Source organism: Carassius auratus, unplaced genomic scaffold (genome assembly GCF_003368295.1).
Source record: "Carassius auratus strain Wakin unplaced genomic scaffold, ASM336829v1 scaf_tig00037428, whole genome shotgun sequence".
NCBI lineage: Eukaryota > Metazoa > Chordata > Actinopteri > Cypriniformes > Cyprinidae > Carassius > Carassius auratus.
The window spans coordinates 23877-40734 of NW_020526378.1; the positions used below are offsets into that span (position 1 = coordinate 23877).

The window sequence follows — 16858 nt, forward strand, 5'->3', positions numbered from 1 at the left end:
TTTGGGTAATTGCTGTTTGTCCTTGATGGGTTTTGGTCTTGAATGTGTTCTAGTGAAAAACTTAAGAGCTAATTACAGATCTCATGACCTCCAGCTTTGCATGTGAATCTGTCAGAATTGAAATGAGTCTTATATTGGTTTTTGGGTTGTCAACAGCTCAAAGTAATCAATTTTGCTTTCAGAGAATTTGTCTTTTTTTTTTTTTTGTCAAGAGTATGCATACATTAAAACAAATAAAGGACTATGTAGACAAAAATACAGACAGTGTTGTGAAATGTCTGCCTGTTTACCACTTAAACATCAAATCTACTGAAGAGCAAACCATTGAGGATGTTTTAATTTGAACATGCCATGACATCCGCAAGGAAAACGTGAACTTAAAATACATGTCTTTTAAAAAGTACATTGTAAATTAAGATGAATTTCCCTAAAAACATAAATGAGCACAAAGACATGAGCTTCCTACAAGATCATGCTGTCATTTCAACTTTATATCACATCTAAAATACATTTAGTGTGATTGCATATTGTTATACTGCAAATTTCTTGACAAAATCATATTGGTTATGTCAAGGAAAGACATGGCTGGAAGATAAGTAAAACAATTTATAAATGATAATTTCTAACCAGAAAACATTGCTGGTGCTGGCAGGAGTTGTAATATGTATTCACGGTGTGTTCACTTCTCACTGCTATTGGATGGGTTAAATGCAGAGCACCAATTCTGAGGATGGGTGACCATACTTGGCAAATATCAAGACTTTCACTTCACTTTCAACAACTCTTATGGCCATTCTTAAGATATTGCATCTATACGCTGGGGATCTCCCTGGTATGTGCCATTACAAACAAATTGAATCCTTTCCATTCCGAACTGTCCCCATATACTTCTTACCACTTTGAGATGGAGATACCACTCTTTTGGAAGAGGTCCAGTTCAAGACAGCAGGTCTGTTTGCTACTCCCAGTATGTACACTGTTCTAAGAGTTTCAGAGATGATCAAGAAAGTTTATTTGTCACCTGAAGACATTGTGCTCAGCTAGTGCCACCCTGGTGATTGATGTGGTACACTGCAGACCAGTTTTGTAGTCGAGTCACCAACTGTCGAGTCCGAGTCGAGTCTCGAGTCTCAGTGTTCGAGTCCGAGTCCAAGTCCGAGTCACCAAAGAAGAGTCCGAGTCGAGTCCAAGTCGAGTCACCATTTCCAGAGTTCGAGTCCGAGTCGAGTCTCGAGTCCCATATTGGATTTTTTTTTTGTTTGTTTTTTGAGGAAACAATAGCACCCAACTGAGTTTGTAGGCATTGAAGTCCATTATATGAAGAAAACATCATGAAATGTTTTCCTTAAAAAACATAATTTAAGAAAAAACGCCATATATATCCTGGATGGCATTGGGAGGAGTAAATGATTAGGAAATTTTCATTTTTTGTGTGAACTAATCCTTTAACACTGTATTACAGAAATACACTCGGGCGAAAAAAAGAAATGTGCATATTACAATGATTGTGTGTGTGTGTATGAGAGAGAGAGAGAGAGAGAGAGAGAGAGCGCGTTTGTGTGTGAGTGATCACTCACACACAAACGCTCTCTCACGCTCGTCAACGAGTGATTTAGCGTGAGTTCGTTTGTATGTGTTCAAGTGAATGTGTGTGTGTGACGGCACGTGCCTGGTCAGAAAGCAACGTGTAACGATAAGGGCCGTTCAAATATCGCTTCTTTTGCACGCTCATGTTCGTTATTCCCAATGTAGGCGCGCAGTATGCACGCTCATAATGGAAGCATCCAGGCACGTCCGCAACGCAACAAGTTAAAAACATCTCAACTTTTCAGAATGTCGCAAGCGCGCCGCGGGTAATGTGACAAGAACTAACCAATCAGCTTCATCCTTTCCCGCAAGTGCCCGAGCGCTTTGGAAAAAAAGTAAAGTGAGTGACGTCAGTGAGTGTGTTGTCAAGCAAAGAGAGCGAGCGGTAACGATGTCTGTGAGGGAAAAGAATAGATCCCGGCCGGTCTTGGGCACCAAACATTTTTTATAATATTTTTTGTCAAAAACAACGTGATGAATGTTCAAATCCGATTTTATATATCCTCGAGTCCGAGTCCAAGTACAAGTCATCAGTCCACGAGTCCAAGTCGAGTCACGAGTCCAGAGAATGGAGTCTCGAGTCGGACTCGAGTCCAAAGAATAGTGACTCGAGTCACTGCTGCAGACACATTGTCTGTCCTTATCAAGACATGTTTGTTCTGCAATAATGGGAGAAAAGTCCTCAAAGAACAGTAAACTGCCCTAAGTTACAGCACATTGCTATGCACTAAGGTACAGGGAGGCTCCCAGAAGTCTCTGGAGACTGCTCCCCATCCAGTCTGACAGTCATCTGTTGTTATCACAGACCTTCTTGCTGGGGTGTTCCCTAAAGGAACCAGTCGTGATAATAACTTCTTGTTCTTTCAAGGGTGTGGCAAATGTCTCTGTGTCCTCACATGTCTAAATTTGGGATGTAATTTGAAGCTGTTCACCCACCATTGTAGCGCATGGGCTTTGAGATGGCCAAGGGAAATCACAATCGCTGCAATTATGCCCAGCAGCTCCTGAAGCTGAATTAACTCCTCCTGTTTAGATGACATGACTGAGCTAGATAATTGTATCACCCTCTGAGGAGATAAAGTTGCATTCATTAGTTAGGAATCCAGTGAAACTCTCACAACCACTTGTCTGTTGCCAGGGACTCAGATTGCTCTTGTAGTAGTAGTAGTAGTAGTAGTAGTAGCCCTTTATTGTCACTAGTCACAAGTACCAGCGAAATTAGCCATCAACCTGTCCATACATACATAACATACATACAATGGGGTAGACAGAACAGGAAGACAGGGAATTGAGGAAGAAATACAGCATAACATTGGGAAAGTGAGGAGAAAAAAACAACAACACCCATACTATGCTCCTTTTGGGAGTACAGTATGGGAATATGAAAAAACACCTCAGCAACAAAAGCACATACACCATAAACACAAGACTTTGCAACTGGGGACGGAAATTGGGGGGGGGGGGTCGAGGTAATCCAGTGCAGGCAGCAGTCGTCCTACCCTGCAGCTAGAAAGTGCTGGTCACGGACCCGCTTGACAGACTGGCCAACAAAGCGGCGAAGGCGAGGGATGGGGGTGGGGAGGTGAGTGCATATCTGTATATGTGTAAGAGTTTGTGTATTAGTAGGCCTGGAGAGTTGCGATTCTCTCTAAATGCCTCAGTCCGCAGATTATACAGCGTCACAGCAATTTGCCATGGAGACAGCCTTGGTCAGGTCCTAGAGAGAGTCAACAACAATCCCGGTGTCTGTGGGAAACGGGTTGAGGGACGCAGAGCGTCTCGTTGCCATGCTTTCCAAGGGGAAAATTTGTTATCCAGCCCAGGCCAAGCTGGGAGTGGAGCTGAAAGAAGATAAGATACCAGTTGTTTTGGTCTAGTAGCCGCATTCCAATTTAACGGTCACTATGATTGTCTTTTTTGGTCTCCAAATCCTCCAATTTCCTTTCCAAAGCCGTGAGCTTCACCGTGATGTTATCCATATTGCGGTTAATAGTCTCAGTCTCAATGCTGACCGCTCTGCTCACTCCTTCAATCATGACGGGCAGCCTTGTGAGGCTTTGGACAGCTGTTCCTGTCTTCTGAATTTTCAGATAACCCAGGGCAAAGCCTAATCCAATCAGCAGAAGACCTGTTATCATGGTTCCGAATAGGTAGATGTCTTCAATGTCCTCCACGGAAAGAACAGCCAGTCACACGACCCGCCAAATCGCCCAGGCGTCCATCGTGTAGCCAGCTGCAAACGTTCCGGCAGGGCAGTCAGGTTCCCCCGAACCCAAGCTCCTCGTCGAGAAGATGGTGTCAATTGCGTTGAGAGACCAATTTATCAAATCCATTTTTTTAGTTTAGGAAAGCAGTTCAGAGAGAGTCTCTCAAAGTAGACAAGACAAGAGACAGGCGAAGCAGGCAAGGCAGGGGAGGAGAGGAAAGAAATTTGACCTCCTCCGTTGAGAGCTAAAGTAAAATGTCTCGGTTCGTTTTGAGACAGAGAGCCTGGACATGTTGAATTGCCATTTCTGCATCCTTTGTGACTTGAAGACAAAGAGCACAGATAAACCAGTCTTCTGGGTATGCTATATTTTTTGTTCCTGCACACTGAAGATGGTGACGGGCTGCTGAAATCAATCTGGTGAAGACCCTTGGAGACAATGAAAGGCCATATGCTAGGATCCTGAGAAACCTGACCTTAATAGGAAAAGCTAAGAAACAGGTAATGATCTTGACAGATAGGCACATGGAAATATGCATCCTTTTTAGTCTATGGAAATTAATCATTCTCCTGTTTCTGTGGTTTTCAGAATTTGTACATTTGTCAACATTTTGAAGGGCAACACTTTTATGAATTGGTTCAGTTATTGTAAGTCTGGTATGGCCCGAAGTCCACCATCCTTCTTTGGTTATAGGAAACATTAAAAAAAATCAATTTATGTTTAGATGTTCGGTGCTTATCTGAACAATTGCCTTTTTCTGTAATAGAGCTGTAATCTTGTTGGATAAAATTTGTGCATATTTGTCATACAAACCCTTGAAAAGGTAGGAAGGTGCTGTTGGAACTGTACACTGTATTCCTTCTTTATGATATCTAGGACCCAGGGATCTGATGTGAGCCTTTCCTAACTGTCCAGACACAGCTGGGAGCATGCTCCAACAACTCCAAGACCATTACGCAGGACCTCCCCATGGTGTGGACCCCTGGGAGTTTGCTAATTCAGAGATCCTCCCATAGCCGGAATGTGAGTCTGGTCAGTTTGGTAAGATTTTTGTTGCCTTTATTATGCGATTGATAACCCCTAGTTTGTCTTCTGTCATATCTCTCAAGGGCCAAGATTTTCACTGCACTTAAAATGCAAGGATGTCCATGTGCAGGCTCCACTCCTCTCAAGAACCAAACCTGTTTTCTTCTTTATCCTTCCCCTCACTACCATAATGGGAATCATTTGTATGCAGTGAAATGATATTCATTGAATCTTCCTTTCCTTCCAGGTATGATAACTCATCGGATACAGATGGTATATGAGGATGTGTATTCAAGGTTGTGTGAGGTAGTGCTGCTACAATCTGTATCTGAGCATGATCCTTGGGTTCCTGTACTGCTGTGATCCACATTATTCTGAGGCATGTCAGAACCGGAAGACCTAGTAGAATTGTCAGGGATATGATTCCTCTTGTGTTTGTAAAGATGTTCCATAAGGGACTATTAGAAACTACTTCTTTCCTAAAACCAGTTATGTGCCTGGCTCGCAGCACACTTTTCCTGTAACATTAACAGTACTGCTGCTGCACTGGGGTTCCCAATATCATCAAGTAAATGCTGGGTTCCCAAACAGGATGGGCATTCTCTACATCTATCTTGTTGATGTATATTGTGGTTGTACAGGACAGATTGAACAGGACAGGAATTTAACTTAGAAGTTGTTATATACTGACCAAAAGATAGAAGGATATCGTCATTAATTTAGTGGTAAGAAATTAATGGAATGTTATCCTAGTTAAAGTCAAATTGTTGTTATCTATTTTAAGTCATTTTTAATCACAAGTATTTTTAAACCCCAATATTTTTTTATTATTCGGTCCTAATGAAATATAAAATCTGAGCAGGATGGATTTTTCCAGTTCCCGCAAGTTTCTGTCCGGCGCCTACCCGCTCCCGCAGAAATATATCTTATCTGGTCCAGCTCCCACCCATGACATTAATGTTGTTTTCCCGCTCCCACTTGCAAAAGCCCGCGTAAAAGTAATATATATGTCATGAATGTCATGTCACTTTATTATTTCTATTTTGTGTGAGTCCTGAGAATCATTTATACATTTTAATATTAAATGTTACATTTTTGAAAATCATATTTTCTTAGGTAGTATTAACAGCTTGTAACAGAAATGACGTGTGTGTTTCTCTGCGTATGACTGTTAATTCTGCTACATACTGTCAACACTGTCACTACATATTAGTAACAGTTTACATTGACTAATTTATTTATTTTATTTGGAGGAAATACGCCCCACACACCAGCAGTTTCCTAAACTCAGGTCAGATATCTTAGATATGGCTCTCCAACTCTATATACATGATATTGGCTCTTAAGTATTACTTGACTATTACTGAAAGTGTTTTAAACATTCATTATGTCTATCAGTGTCCTACCCATTTTCCAACAATCACCCTCTGTCTGCAAATGCCGCACATTTTTATGTGGGGGTCTAATGCCATTTTGTGCATTCTTACTTAGTTGGATTCTCATGCTAAATATGACCCAAGTAAAAAAAAAAAAAAAAAAAAAAAAAAAATTATAAAAAAAAAAATAAACCTTGCTGGATATATGACAGAGTATTTCTGTGCAAAATACACAAGTCTTTTTCTATTAATGCAGAAAAAGACACAAACAAATAATAATACAAAATTATATATGTAAAAAAAAAAAGCAAAGTGCACATTGAGTTTTAACAATGGCATTACAAAATACCAGGGGGATTTGAGATTGCACCATGGTATTTTAAACATGTCACAGATTTCAATTTTTTACAGTCTTATTGAAGAAATGAGGTGAATTAAGATATTTTTGTTTTATTTATGTATGTGAAATTCTGCCTATAAAATAAAAAAGGTTAACATTAAATTATAGATCTGTAGTGGTTTTGTTTTCATTATACAAGATAACATTCTTTAAAGCAATAATTTATATTCTGAAATTTTTTTATAAATGCTAAAAAATATATATATATACAAAAAAAATAAAAATTAAACAACCATCAACATAAAAATGTAACACAAGAACAAAAAAAAGTTAATAAATTATACGTTGTTGTTTTTGTTTTTATCAGTATGGACCTCCATGACATCATAAAGGGCGCAACTCTTTGTATGGGCACATCTCCCTGAAAAGCGTTGCACACATTTAAAACAAAGCTAAAGCAAGAGCACAGGACTGATTCCAGCTGGATTTGTAGATTACAAAACCAACAGTGTCACCAAAAGTGTGTCTTTGGTTGCGAGGGTAAGATAAGCTTGTTCGGGTTCACAAACCCGAACCTATCCTTAAAAAAAAACCTATCCTTAAGGGAACAGTGGATGCGGTTTGTTTTCCCGGTGTTACGGTTTAACTGGTTACCGTCTTATCTGGTGACCAACTTCCTGTTTAGGTCTCCGCTGCAGATGTGATGGAACGACGGCAGCAGATTCGCCGATTCTGAAAACACAAACTGACGTGATATTAAGTATCTAATAAACGCAGACTTGCTCATTGAATGATTTTGATATTCTTGCAGAGATAACAAGTTATAGGTATGATCGCCGTAGCGGCTGAAGTAAGTAGGATAAACAAAAATTAAAAATAAAGTAAATCTAGCCGCGTTTCCATCGTCACCAGTCATTTGCCTAATCTTCCCGGTACCTTACACCGGTGGAAACGCAGAAAGCAACAGGTCTGGGGGGAAAAAAGTTCCTTGGAAAAAAAGTTCCTGAATATCAGAAGGTCTATCCCAGGAGAGGCTGCTCTCTGTGGATACATGAGGACTGAGCTCCCGCTGATCGAGTGGAGCTCACCGTCGCAGAGATCGGCGAAACACATTTTTAAATAGGCGCTGTCTTTATAAATAAACCACAGATTTGAGTTTTAAACAACTACATTCTCGCCTGAAATACTTTTAAAATTACATTTCATGACACAATAACAGTAATATTTTGAAAATGTTGATCCGAATAAATGGTGGTTGAACTCAACCAATCAGAATGTTTAGCGCCAAAGTCCCGCCCCCGAAAGTTCCGGAACTCTGTAAAAGTACCACCTCGCCAGCAGGGACTTTCTGAGGGGCATTTTTTTACCAGGAACTTTATTTAGTTCCTGGTTCCTGCGGTGTAAACACACCAAGTACCAGGCCAAAGTCCCTAGTTCCTGGGTAAAGTTCCTGCGGTGGAAACCCGGCTTAAGCTACTTAAACGTTGGGCTGTTGTTATGCATGTTTACATTAATGGGATTCGTAATTTTTGACGATGAGTAATTTTCAGATCGTATCAAGTCATTTAGCAGCATTAGAAGCACTTTGGCTGGAATTGTTAACTTATAACAACAGTAAAATTGGATTTTGGCTTGCAAACAGAGGTCACAAGTTAACATGGTCACAGTTCCTTGATTCAACCTGTTTCACGATGTGACGCCGAGAGCCCCGTGTTGAATCCAGAGATCTGGAGCTGCTTATGTGAAGATGGGTGGCTCGGTGGTTCGTGAGTGTCGTTTCGCCGTGCGTCGTCTTTTAGCGCGTGTTCGAAACCCGTGCCAACACAGATTTACTTTATTTTATTTTTTGTTTATCCTACTTACTTCAGCCGCTACGGCGATCATACCTATAACTTGTAATCTCTGCAAGAATATCAAAATCATGCAATGAGCAAGTGTGCGTTTATTAGACACTTAATATCACGTCAGTTTGTGCCTTCAGAATCGGCGAATCTGCTGCCGTCGTTCCAGCACATCTGCAGCGGAGACCTAAACAGGAAGTTGGTCACCAGATAACCAGGCAGCAAGGAACTCGACCGGAAGTTGAAGCCGGATGGGGGCTGCCATCTTTTAGCAAAACTTCACTTGCGTTAGCATTCCCATTGACTCCCATTCATTTTGGCGTCACTTTGACAGCTAATAACTTTACATCTGAGGCGTTTAAAGACTCTGTTTGTCCATTATTTATTTCTAAAGATACACGACAATGTATAAAGGGCTCCATTACCTTCTATGTTACATTATGGCCCCGTATAAACAGTTTTTGTAAAAAATAGGCTAACGATTGCATCATAACCACTCGTCTCTCTGTCGCATTACCGTACAGACAGGAGGAGAAGCTCGCAGGCAATTAACTTAATATGGCGTACTGGCATTACATTTTAAAATACTATACAAAATAATTAATCATAATACTTACTCCTGCTCACTCACAACAAAGAACTCCCCGCTCAAGCTCGCCGTCTCTGCAAGATTAACGATGGCAGTTTGTACGCACAGCTACTAGAAGATTTACATCTGGCAGACAGGTTGCTGACGTAATCACGCTTTGTTTGAGTCTGCGCGTCAGAAACGGAAGTGCTAAGAAACGCTAAAAATGGGCTTCACTTGTCTCAATTGAGTTCCAATGGGGTCGCTGTGTCCATTTCTTTTACTGTCTATGCAGATAACACGGTAACCAGTTAAACCGTAACACCGGGACAGCAAAGGAGTTGCACACGTGTGTTTGTGTGTTCACGTTATTTCAGTGATGAATGCTTTATAAACAAGGCCCAGTTTTTACCCGTCTAATGATCATATTGTTAAAAAATTTAATGTAATTTGCACTTTCTGCTGTATTAGTATTGAAACAGTTACCCACTTGTTTTGGCACTGCCCTTTTGTCCAGATTATATGGTATGACATTTGTAATTTTATTGCAGAAAAAATTGAGAAAGATTTCAAGTGGTTTTGGAAGGATGTTCTTTTTGGCCTTTATGACCTCCACAGAACTAAGACTAGGACTAATGAAACTTTCATTATTAATCTCATTATTATCTTTAACAAAATTTAACATTCATAAATGTAAGTTTGCGCATTTCAAAACATATTTTATTGCTTTTAACATTGAGTTCAAGCAATATCAACAAGATTAAGTATTCTCTTAATCAAAAGGCAACAAAAACTGTGAACGTGTGTAAACAATTTGATATATTTTTGTAAGTCTGTACTTCCCCTGGCAAAATGTGATGATTGAAAGTATTTTTGTTTATGTTAAAATACTTGCAATGTTGGAAACTGCACAATATGTTATTTTTTTATAATGGAGATGAACGCTTATGTAAACTGCAATTATAAAAAAAAAAAAAAAAACAAGGGCCAGTTTGACGCAGGCTTTGCAGATCGTTTGAAAATGAAAGATGCAGCGATCCCAGAAATAAAAGATCCCATCCAAGAGTCGAACCCGCAGTCGGTGAGTAAAATTAAATCACGTCTGTTTTGTTGCAGATTGATACGAGTGTTTATTCTAAACAACATAAACACATAGTGAATAAAATATCACCCAGCTATGGTGTATTATAACACCATAAGTGTCAATTTGTTAATTTTTAAACCCCTCCTAAACTGGATCAAGTGTGGCTGGATCCGACTGTTAGTCATTTAGTTTATTTTGATAAGACGAAGTTTTAGTTCCTGTTTTACGTCACCGCTTGCGGAGGATCGCTACACCAAAGCTGCGCGTGCGCGGGACTCATTAGCTCCGCCCTCAACACGCTGCTCCGGGAGCTAAAGCTGTTTCTGCTTAAACCTGATACAAATAAACACTCTTCCGAGATTCAAAGGACAAAGTAGCGCAGAGGTTTGATTTTGATTAGCGTTTCAGGTCGGTTCTGTGATTTTTACATGTGGTTTTTGGATGTATGGCCGTCTGAAATACTTTATCGTACCTCGTTGTTTTGTACAGGACGGTTTAAATGATTTAATATTTACAGAGAGCGAGCCTGATAATGTTTTAATACATCAAACCCAGCAGCTGAACAGATGTGTTGTATTAAGTGACTTGTCTGTTGTATTATAGTATTCCTGATAAAAAGCAAAAGTAGCGTTAGCATTAAATGATTTATTGAGCACCCTTTTGTCTCTAGATTTTACATAGTAAAACTGTAGTTAAAAGTGCTGTTGTGTAAAGATTTTGTATTTGGAACGTTTTATCAAATGTTTTTTTATGTTTAGATTTGTCTGTTTTACTCTTAATCCAGACATTCAGTTTATAAAAAAATGCATATTATATTAACCATGAAGTGTTTGTGTTCAGATGTTGAGCATGAAAGCGCAGGTGGATGTGGTCTGCTGTAAATCAGTAGGAACTGATCTGTCCATGCTGGATATTGAGGATTTCATCACAGAAATCTGTCAGCTGAAGAAAGAGGTGGCTTCACTGGAGGCAAAGCTGAGAGAAAGAGGAGACAAACTGAACAGAGAGGTTTGAACAGATCTTCATTTCATCTTTAGCTGCTAATATGGACTGATAGTTGTGTGAATCAATGTCTTATTGTTAATCATACTCTCAATAGATATATTACTGATTGTGTTTGTCAGGATGTGGAGCAGGTCTGGGTGCGTGAGACTGATGGGACAGAAGCTCAGGATTCAGTCTGGAGCGTCAGAGATCAGAGATCCAGAGACACACAGGACTCAGAGCTCAGCCTCACTTTACTCTGTTATACTGACGCTCAGGATCATGAATCCACTGATCAAACCTCTGACTGTAACGCTGGAGAACAGCAGATGCTGCAGACGCCGCTGAAGATGTGCTCCGTCAAACTGGTGGACTGCAGGAACCTGATCGAGAGCAGAAGAGAAACCACCGCAGAGAAACAACAACAACACACTGATGAGGAAGAGGAGGAGGAGGAGAATAATGGGGAGGAAGATGAAGATGGTGATGATTGTACTGAGAATAATGGGGATGATGATGATGAAGATTTCATTCCAGGTTTGTTTCTCCTTTTATGACCTTACAGTGTTTTCAACAAATCAGAAAAAATTGTACGTTTTGAAAAAAGGCAAAAGTACCTAGAAAAGATTTCCAATCTTTTCACTGTTTAAGTTATCTGTATTTTGTAAATAGGCACAGTAATTCGTTATAACCATATAATGCATATTTTAGGTTTCAAACATTTAAATACAAGTACTAGCAAAAATAAATTTTTAGTTTGTCAAAATACACATAATCTCTATGTAAGCAGACAGAATTACAAATGTAATCTGACATTTATACATTATTTTACTTGATAAAATATGTAAAGTTTGATAAATATTCAATATAATGTGTCAAACACGGAACTAAAGGTGCAACATGAATCCGTATATCATTCATTCACTTTTTTTTTTATTTACTTTTTAAATATTGTAAGTAGAAGAATGAGAAAACGGCTCCTTTTAGAGAAGGAGATGATTTGATGTTTATCTGGGCAGCTGAGAGGATTGATCTTGAGTGGACTCCTCCACCCTTCTCCAAGTAATGTAAATCTTTGCTTATTGGCCAAAAACATACGAAACAAAGGCTACCTAGCTTTTTTTAATAAGCCATGTACCAATATATACTCAAAAAACATGGAAAATGGCGATAACAGCATTTACCCAGCACAGTTAAAGAATAAAGAAGCCAGAGTATATTGAAAAGAACTGGAGGCCAAATGATGAAGGCTTGCTGGACGTTTTGATAGACCTGGTATTACGTGATTCTTAGTTGAGCGTTCCAAATAGTCTTTTATTTCCTGAAGCAGTTTAAAAATAGCATGGCTTGGCAATGTTCTGGCATTCCAAATAAATTAATTAATGTGGAAGAAATCCTCTCCCTTCTACCACGCGCTCTCTGTTCTCTGAAGTGCCTCCTCTTAGCAGCAGTAATTTCAGCCATTTTCAAGTGCAAAATAGTTTAAAATGCCTTTTTGGGGGTGAGTTAAATAATTCGATGAATTTCAGTAAAACGCGTTGCATGATTAATTTGAATACTCTCCAACCATAAATGGAGCGTCTAAAAGGGAAACTCCCACATATGCAATTGTAGGTGGGGGGAGTCAATTGACCAGCGCTCTCTTCCTCTCTCAGTACCATGACTGAGGTGATACCCTTGAGCAAGAACCAAACCCCCAGCTGCTCCCTGGGCTCCAGAGCAAAAAAAAACTGCTCACTGGGTACACAACACACACACTCCAGGTGTGTGTGTGTGTGTGTGTGTGGAGCAAATTCTGAGTATGGGACACCACACTTCACATCCTGGCCTTTTCTTTTCCTCTACAAAATCAAATTCAAAATTTGTTTAGATTTACAGAAAATGTGACACTATTGGAGATCTTTGTACTTTTGTCAGTTACATAAGAGACTTATGTAAAAGTTCTGTTATTAGAAAAAATTAATCACAGGTTATTGTTGTCCCAATGTTCTTCTTGTAATTGTGACATTTATATGAGTAGCATAATAATAATTGTATTAATTAATTGTAACAATAACAGAGCATCGAGCAGACATACAGGTGCTAAATTAGAATGTCAAGGAAAATTTCACTTCAGTAATTCAACTCAAATTGTGAAACTCATGTATTAAATTAAATGCACACAGACTGAAGTAGTTTAAGTCTTAGTTCTTTTAATTATGATTTTGGCTCACATTTAACAAAAACCCACCAATTCACAATCTCAAAAAATTTGTATATGGTGACATGCCAATCAGCTAATCAACCCAAAACACCTGCAAAGGTTTCCTGAGACTTCAAAACAGTCTCTCAGCATGGTTCACTAGGCTACACAATTATAGGGAAGACTGCTGATCTGACAGTTGTCCAGAAGACATTCATTGACACCCTTCACAAGGAGGGTAAGACACAAACATTCATTGCCAAAGAAGCTGGCTGTTCACAGAGTGCTGTATCCAAGCATGTTGACAGAAAGTTGAGTGGAAGGAAAAAGTGTGGAAGAAAAAGATGCACAACCAACCGAGAGAACCGCAGCCTTATGAGGATTGTCAAGAAAAATCGATCCAAGAATTTGTGTGAACTTCACAAGCAATGGACTGAGGCTGGGGTCAAGGCATCAAGAGCCGACACACACAGACGTGTCTTGGAATTTGTCTACAGTTGTCATATTCCTCTTGTTAAGCCATTCCTGAACCACAGACAATGTCAGAGGCGTCTTACCTGGGCTAAGGAGAAGAAGAACTGGATTGTTGCCATTGGTCCAAAGTCCTCTTTTCAGATGAGAGCAAAATTTCATTTGGAAACCAAGGTCCTAGAGTCTGGAGGAAGGGTGGAGAAGCTCATAGTCCAAGTTTCTTGATGTCCAGTGTTAAGTTTCCACAGTCTGTGATGATTTGGGGTGTCATGTCATCTGCTGGTGTTAGTCCAATGTGTTTCTTGAAAACCAAAGTCACTGCACCCATTTACCAAGAAATCTTGGAGCACTTCATTACATCCTTCTGCTGACCAGCTTTCTGAAGATGCTGATTTCATTTTACAGCAGGATTTGGCACCTGCCCACACTGCCAAAAGCACCAAAAGTTGGTTAAATGACCATGGTGTTGTTGTGCTTGACTGGCCAGCAAACTCACCAGACCTGAACTCCAGAGAGAATCTATGGGCTACTGTCAAGAGGAAGATGAGAAACAAGAGACCAAACAATGAAGATGAGCTGAAGACCACTGTTAAAGAAACCTGGGCTTCCAGAACCACTTCAGCAGAGCCACAAACTGATCACCTCCACGCCACGCCGAACTGAGGCAGTAATTAAAGCAAAAGGAGCCCCTACCAAGTATTGAGTACATGTACAGTAAATTAACATTCTTTCCAGAAGGCCAACAATTTACTAATTTCTTTTAAATTGGTTTTATGAAGTATTCTAATTTGTTGAGATGTGAATTGGTGGGTTTTTGTTCAATTTGAGCCAAAATCAACACAATTAAAAGAACCAAAGACTTAAACTACTTCAGTCTTTGTGCGTTGAATTTATTTAATACATGAGTTTCACAATTTGAGTTGAATTACTGAAATGAACTTTTCCTCAACATTCTATTTCATTGAGCAGCACCTGTATGCTTTTGTGTGGAGCATTTACTACACACCAACTTTGGAAAACAAGAGTTGTATTTTATTAGTGTCGATTTGACCTGGATGTGTATTTTGTTAAAAAATAAATGCGGATGTTGTCTTACTCAATTCAACTACCTTTTAAGGTTGTTTAATAAGTTTTGTTCCTTTCAGAAATGAGTTGTGGTTCATCTTCTGATGGAGGTGAAGAAACCGTCTCAACTTCAAAAGAGCAGCTGATGGTCAAGAGTTTCTCCTGCAGCACCTGTGGAAAAACACTGAGTTCAGAGGGTAATTTAAAGAGACATGAGAGAACACACACAGAACAGAAAGACTTCAGCTGTAGGAGATGCAAAATCAGCTTTCCTACCGCAGAAGAGAAGAGACTTCATTCAAAAGAGCACAGCCGGAAGAAAGCGTTTCACTGCGAACTGTGCGGGAAGGATTTTTTCACCACTGCTCCTAATATGAAATCTCATATAAAAACACACAGCGAAAAGTCTTTCCACTGCAGTGAATGTGACAAGTATTTCACCACCAAAGGAAATCTTGTTGCTCATAAGCGAATCCACACGGGAGAAAGACCATACAAGTGTCCTCACTGCGAGAAAAGAATAATGTATGCATCTCATCTGAAGACACATATGCGTTTACACACCAATGAGAGACCGTATCAGTGCAGTGAATGTGGGAAAGCCTTTAGGCAGTTGTTTAGTCTAAAGTCACACCAAAAAATGCACTCAGGTGAGAAACCGTTTCAATGCAAACACTGTGACAAGCGATTCCTTCACAAATCCTATCGGAACTATCACGAGAGGACTCACACCGGAGAGAAACCATATCTGTGCTCCTACTGCGGGAAGAGCTTTTCTAGTCCAATTCTATTTGCAATTCATCAGAGAATCCATACTGGAGAAAAACCGTATCACTGCAGTTTCTGTGGGAAGAGTTTCAGTAAACACATTACATTACAAAACCACAAGAGGACTCATACTGGAGAAAGACCATACAAATGCTCACAATGTGAAAAGACGTTTGCTCGATCAGACATCCTTAAGGTCCATCAGCGAGTTCATACAGGAGATAAACCTTACTCCTGCTCCATCTGCGGCGAGAGATTTGCTTATTTAGGTAGTTTTCAGGCCCACCAAAACAAACACGCTAAAGAACAAACTGCTCCAGAATCATCAGAGTGACTTTTCATGTCTTGGTCTGCCAGTAAAGGCTTTATTTCTGCAGATGCTTTCATCATTCATGCCATGAGATATATGACAGTAACAATCACACACATGATGATTTCAATTTAAAACATAAACCATTTATTATGCAAAAGTTGAATTGAAACGTGATACCAGAATGATGTCTGTGTTATTAGCTTTCACCGGTTGTTATAATGGAATAACATAGATTGGAATGTGGTGACTGACCAATCAGAATCAAGCACTCCACAGAGCAATGTAATAACTCAAACTATTATTGTATACACAATTTTCCTGATGTGGAAAATATCAGCATGCAAATCACAGGAGAAAGTCTTAAATTTGAAGTCATGGCATTATTTTTTTTAATATGCTCCAAAAAAATGTATATCTTCCTTCCAGTACAGCTGTTTCTCTGTTTACTTGAGTGATTCTGGTGAAATCTACCAAGAATGTCCATGTTGTAAAAGTAAATAAAGCCAGTATTTAGGACCATCAAGGGTTTTTTGTTTTTGTTTTCAACTTTAATTATATTTCCCCGATATTCTATTAATATACTGTATATTATACCTTAATATTTTAAAACAGGCTTAAACAGAAAATCAAAAGATTGTCTATAATGGTAACAGAGAGTTGCTGTACTCCAAGTCCAACTTCATTTACAAAGCACCTAATAAAACAACCAAGTTGACCAAAGTGCTGTACAATAAGTTCAATTAAAAGAATATAATAACTAATAATAAAATCATCATTACAGAACATACAAGACAGACCAAAGGGTAACTATTGTACAGCAACAATACCTCAGCATTCATTCCTGATCAAAGGCTAATATATTTTTAACTGCTTCTTAAGCTGTTCAGAGATGATAATTGTTGCAAAGACACTGGCAAACTATTCCAATGCTTTGGGGCAATGCACGGTCAAGTCACAACTTTAATTTTGATCAAGGAACATAAAAATAAAAACATGAACAAGCTTCTCCAAGTCTATACATGCTAAGAAAGACTTCATCTAAATAA

The 16858-nt window shown here is 39.3% G+C and overlaps 1 protein-coding gene across 4 annotated transcripts; it reads left to right on the forward strand.

Annotated features, from left to right (window-relative positions):
• Positions 1 to 9937: 9937 nt before the first annotated feature.
• Positions 9938 to 16335, forward strand: LOC113083122 (zinc finger protein OZF-like). 4 transcript variants are annotated; one of them, XM_026254384.1, is made up of 4 exons: positions 9938 to 10026; positions 10870 to 11037; positions 11154 to 11550; positions 14812 to 16335. In XM_026254384.1, the coding sequence occupies exons 1-4, from the start codon at positions 9967 to 9969 to the stop codon at positions 15831 to 15833; spliced, it is 1647 nt and encodes a 548-aa protein (XP_026110169.1). In that variant the 5' UTR covers positions 9938 to 9966; the 3' UTR covers positions 15834 to 16335. The 4 variants fall into 4 exon arrangements, with proteins under 4 accessions (XP_026110169.1, XP_026110170.1, XP_026110171.1 ...); XM_026254385.1 differs by lacking the exon at positions 9938 to 10026 and adding an exon at positions 10305 to 10437; XM_026254386.1 differs by lacking the exon at positions 9938 to 10026 and adding an exon at positions 10322 to 10413.
• Positions 16336 to 16858: the final 523 nt, after the last annotated feature.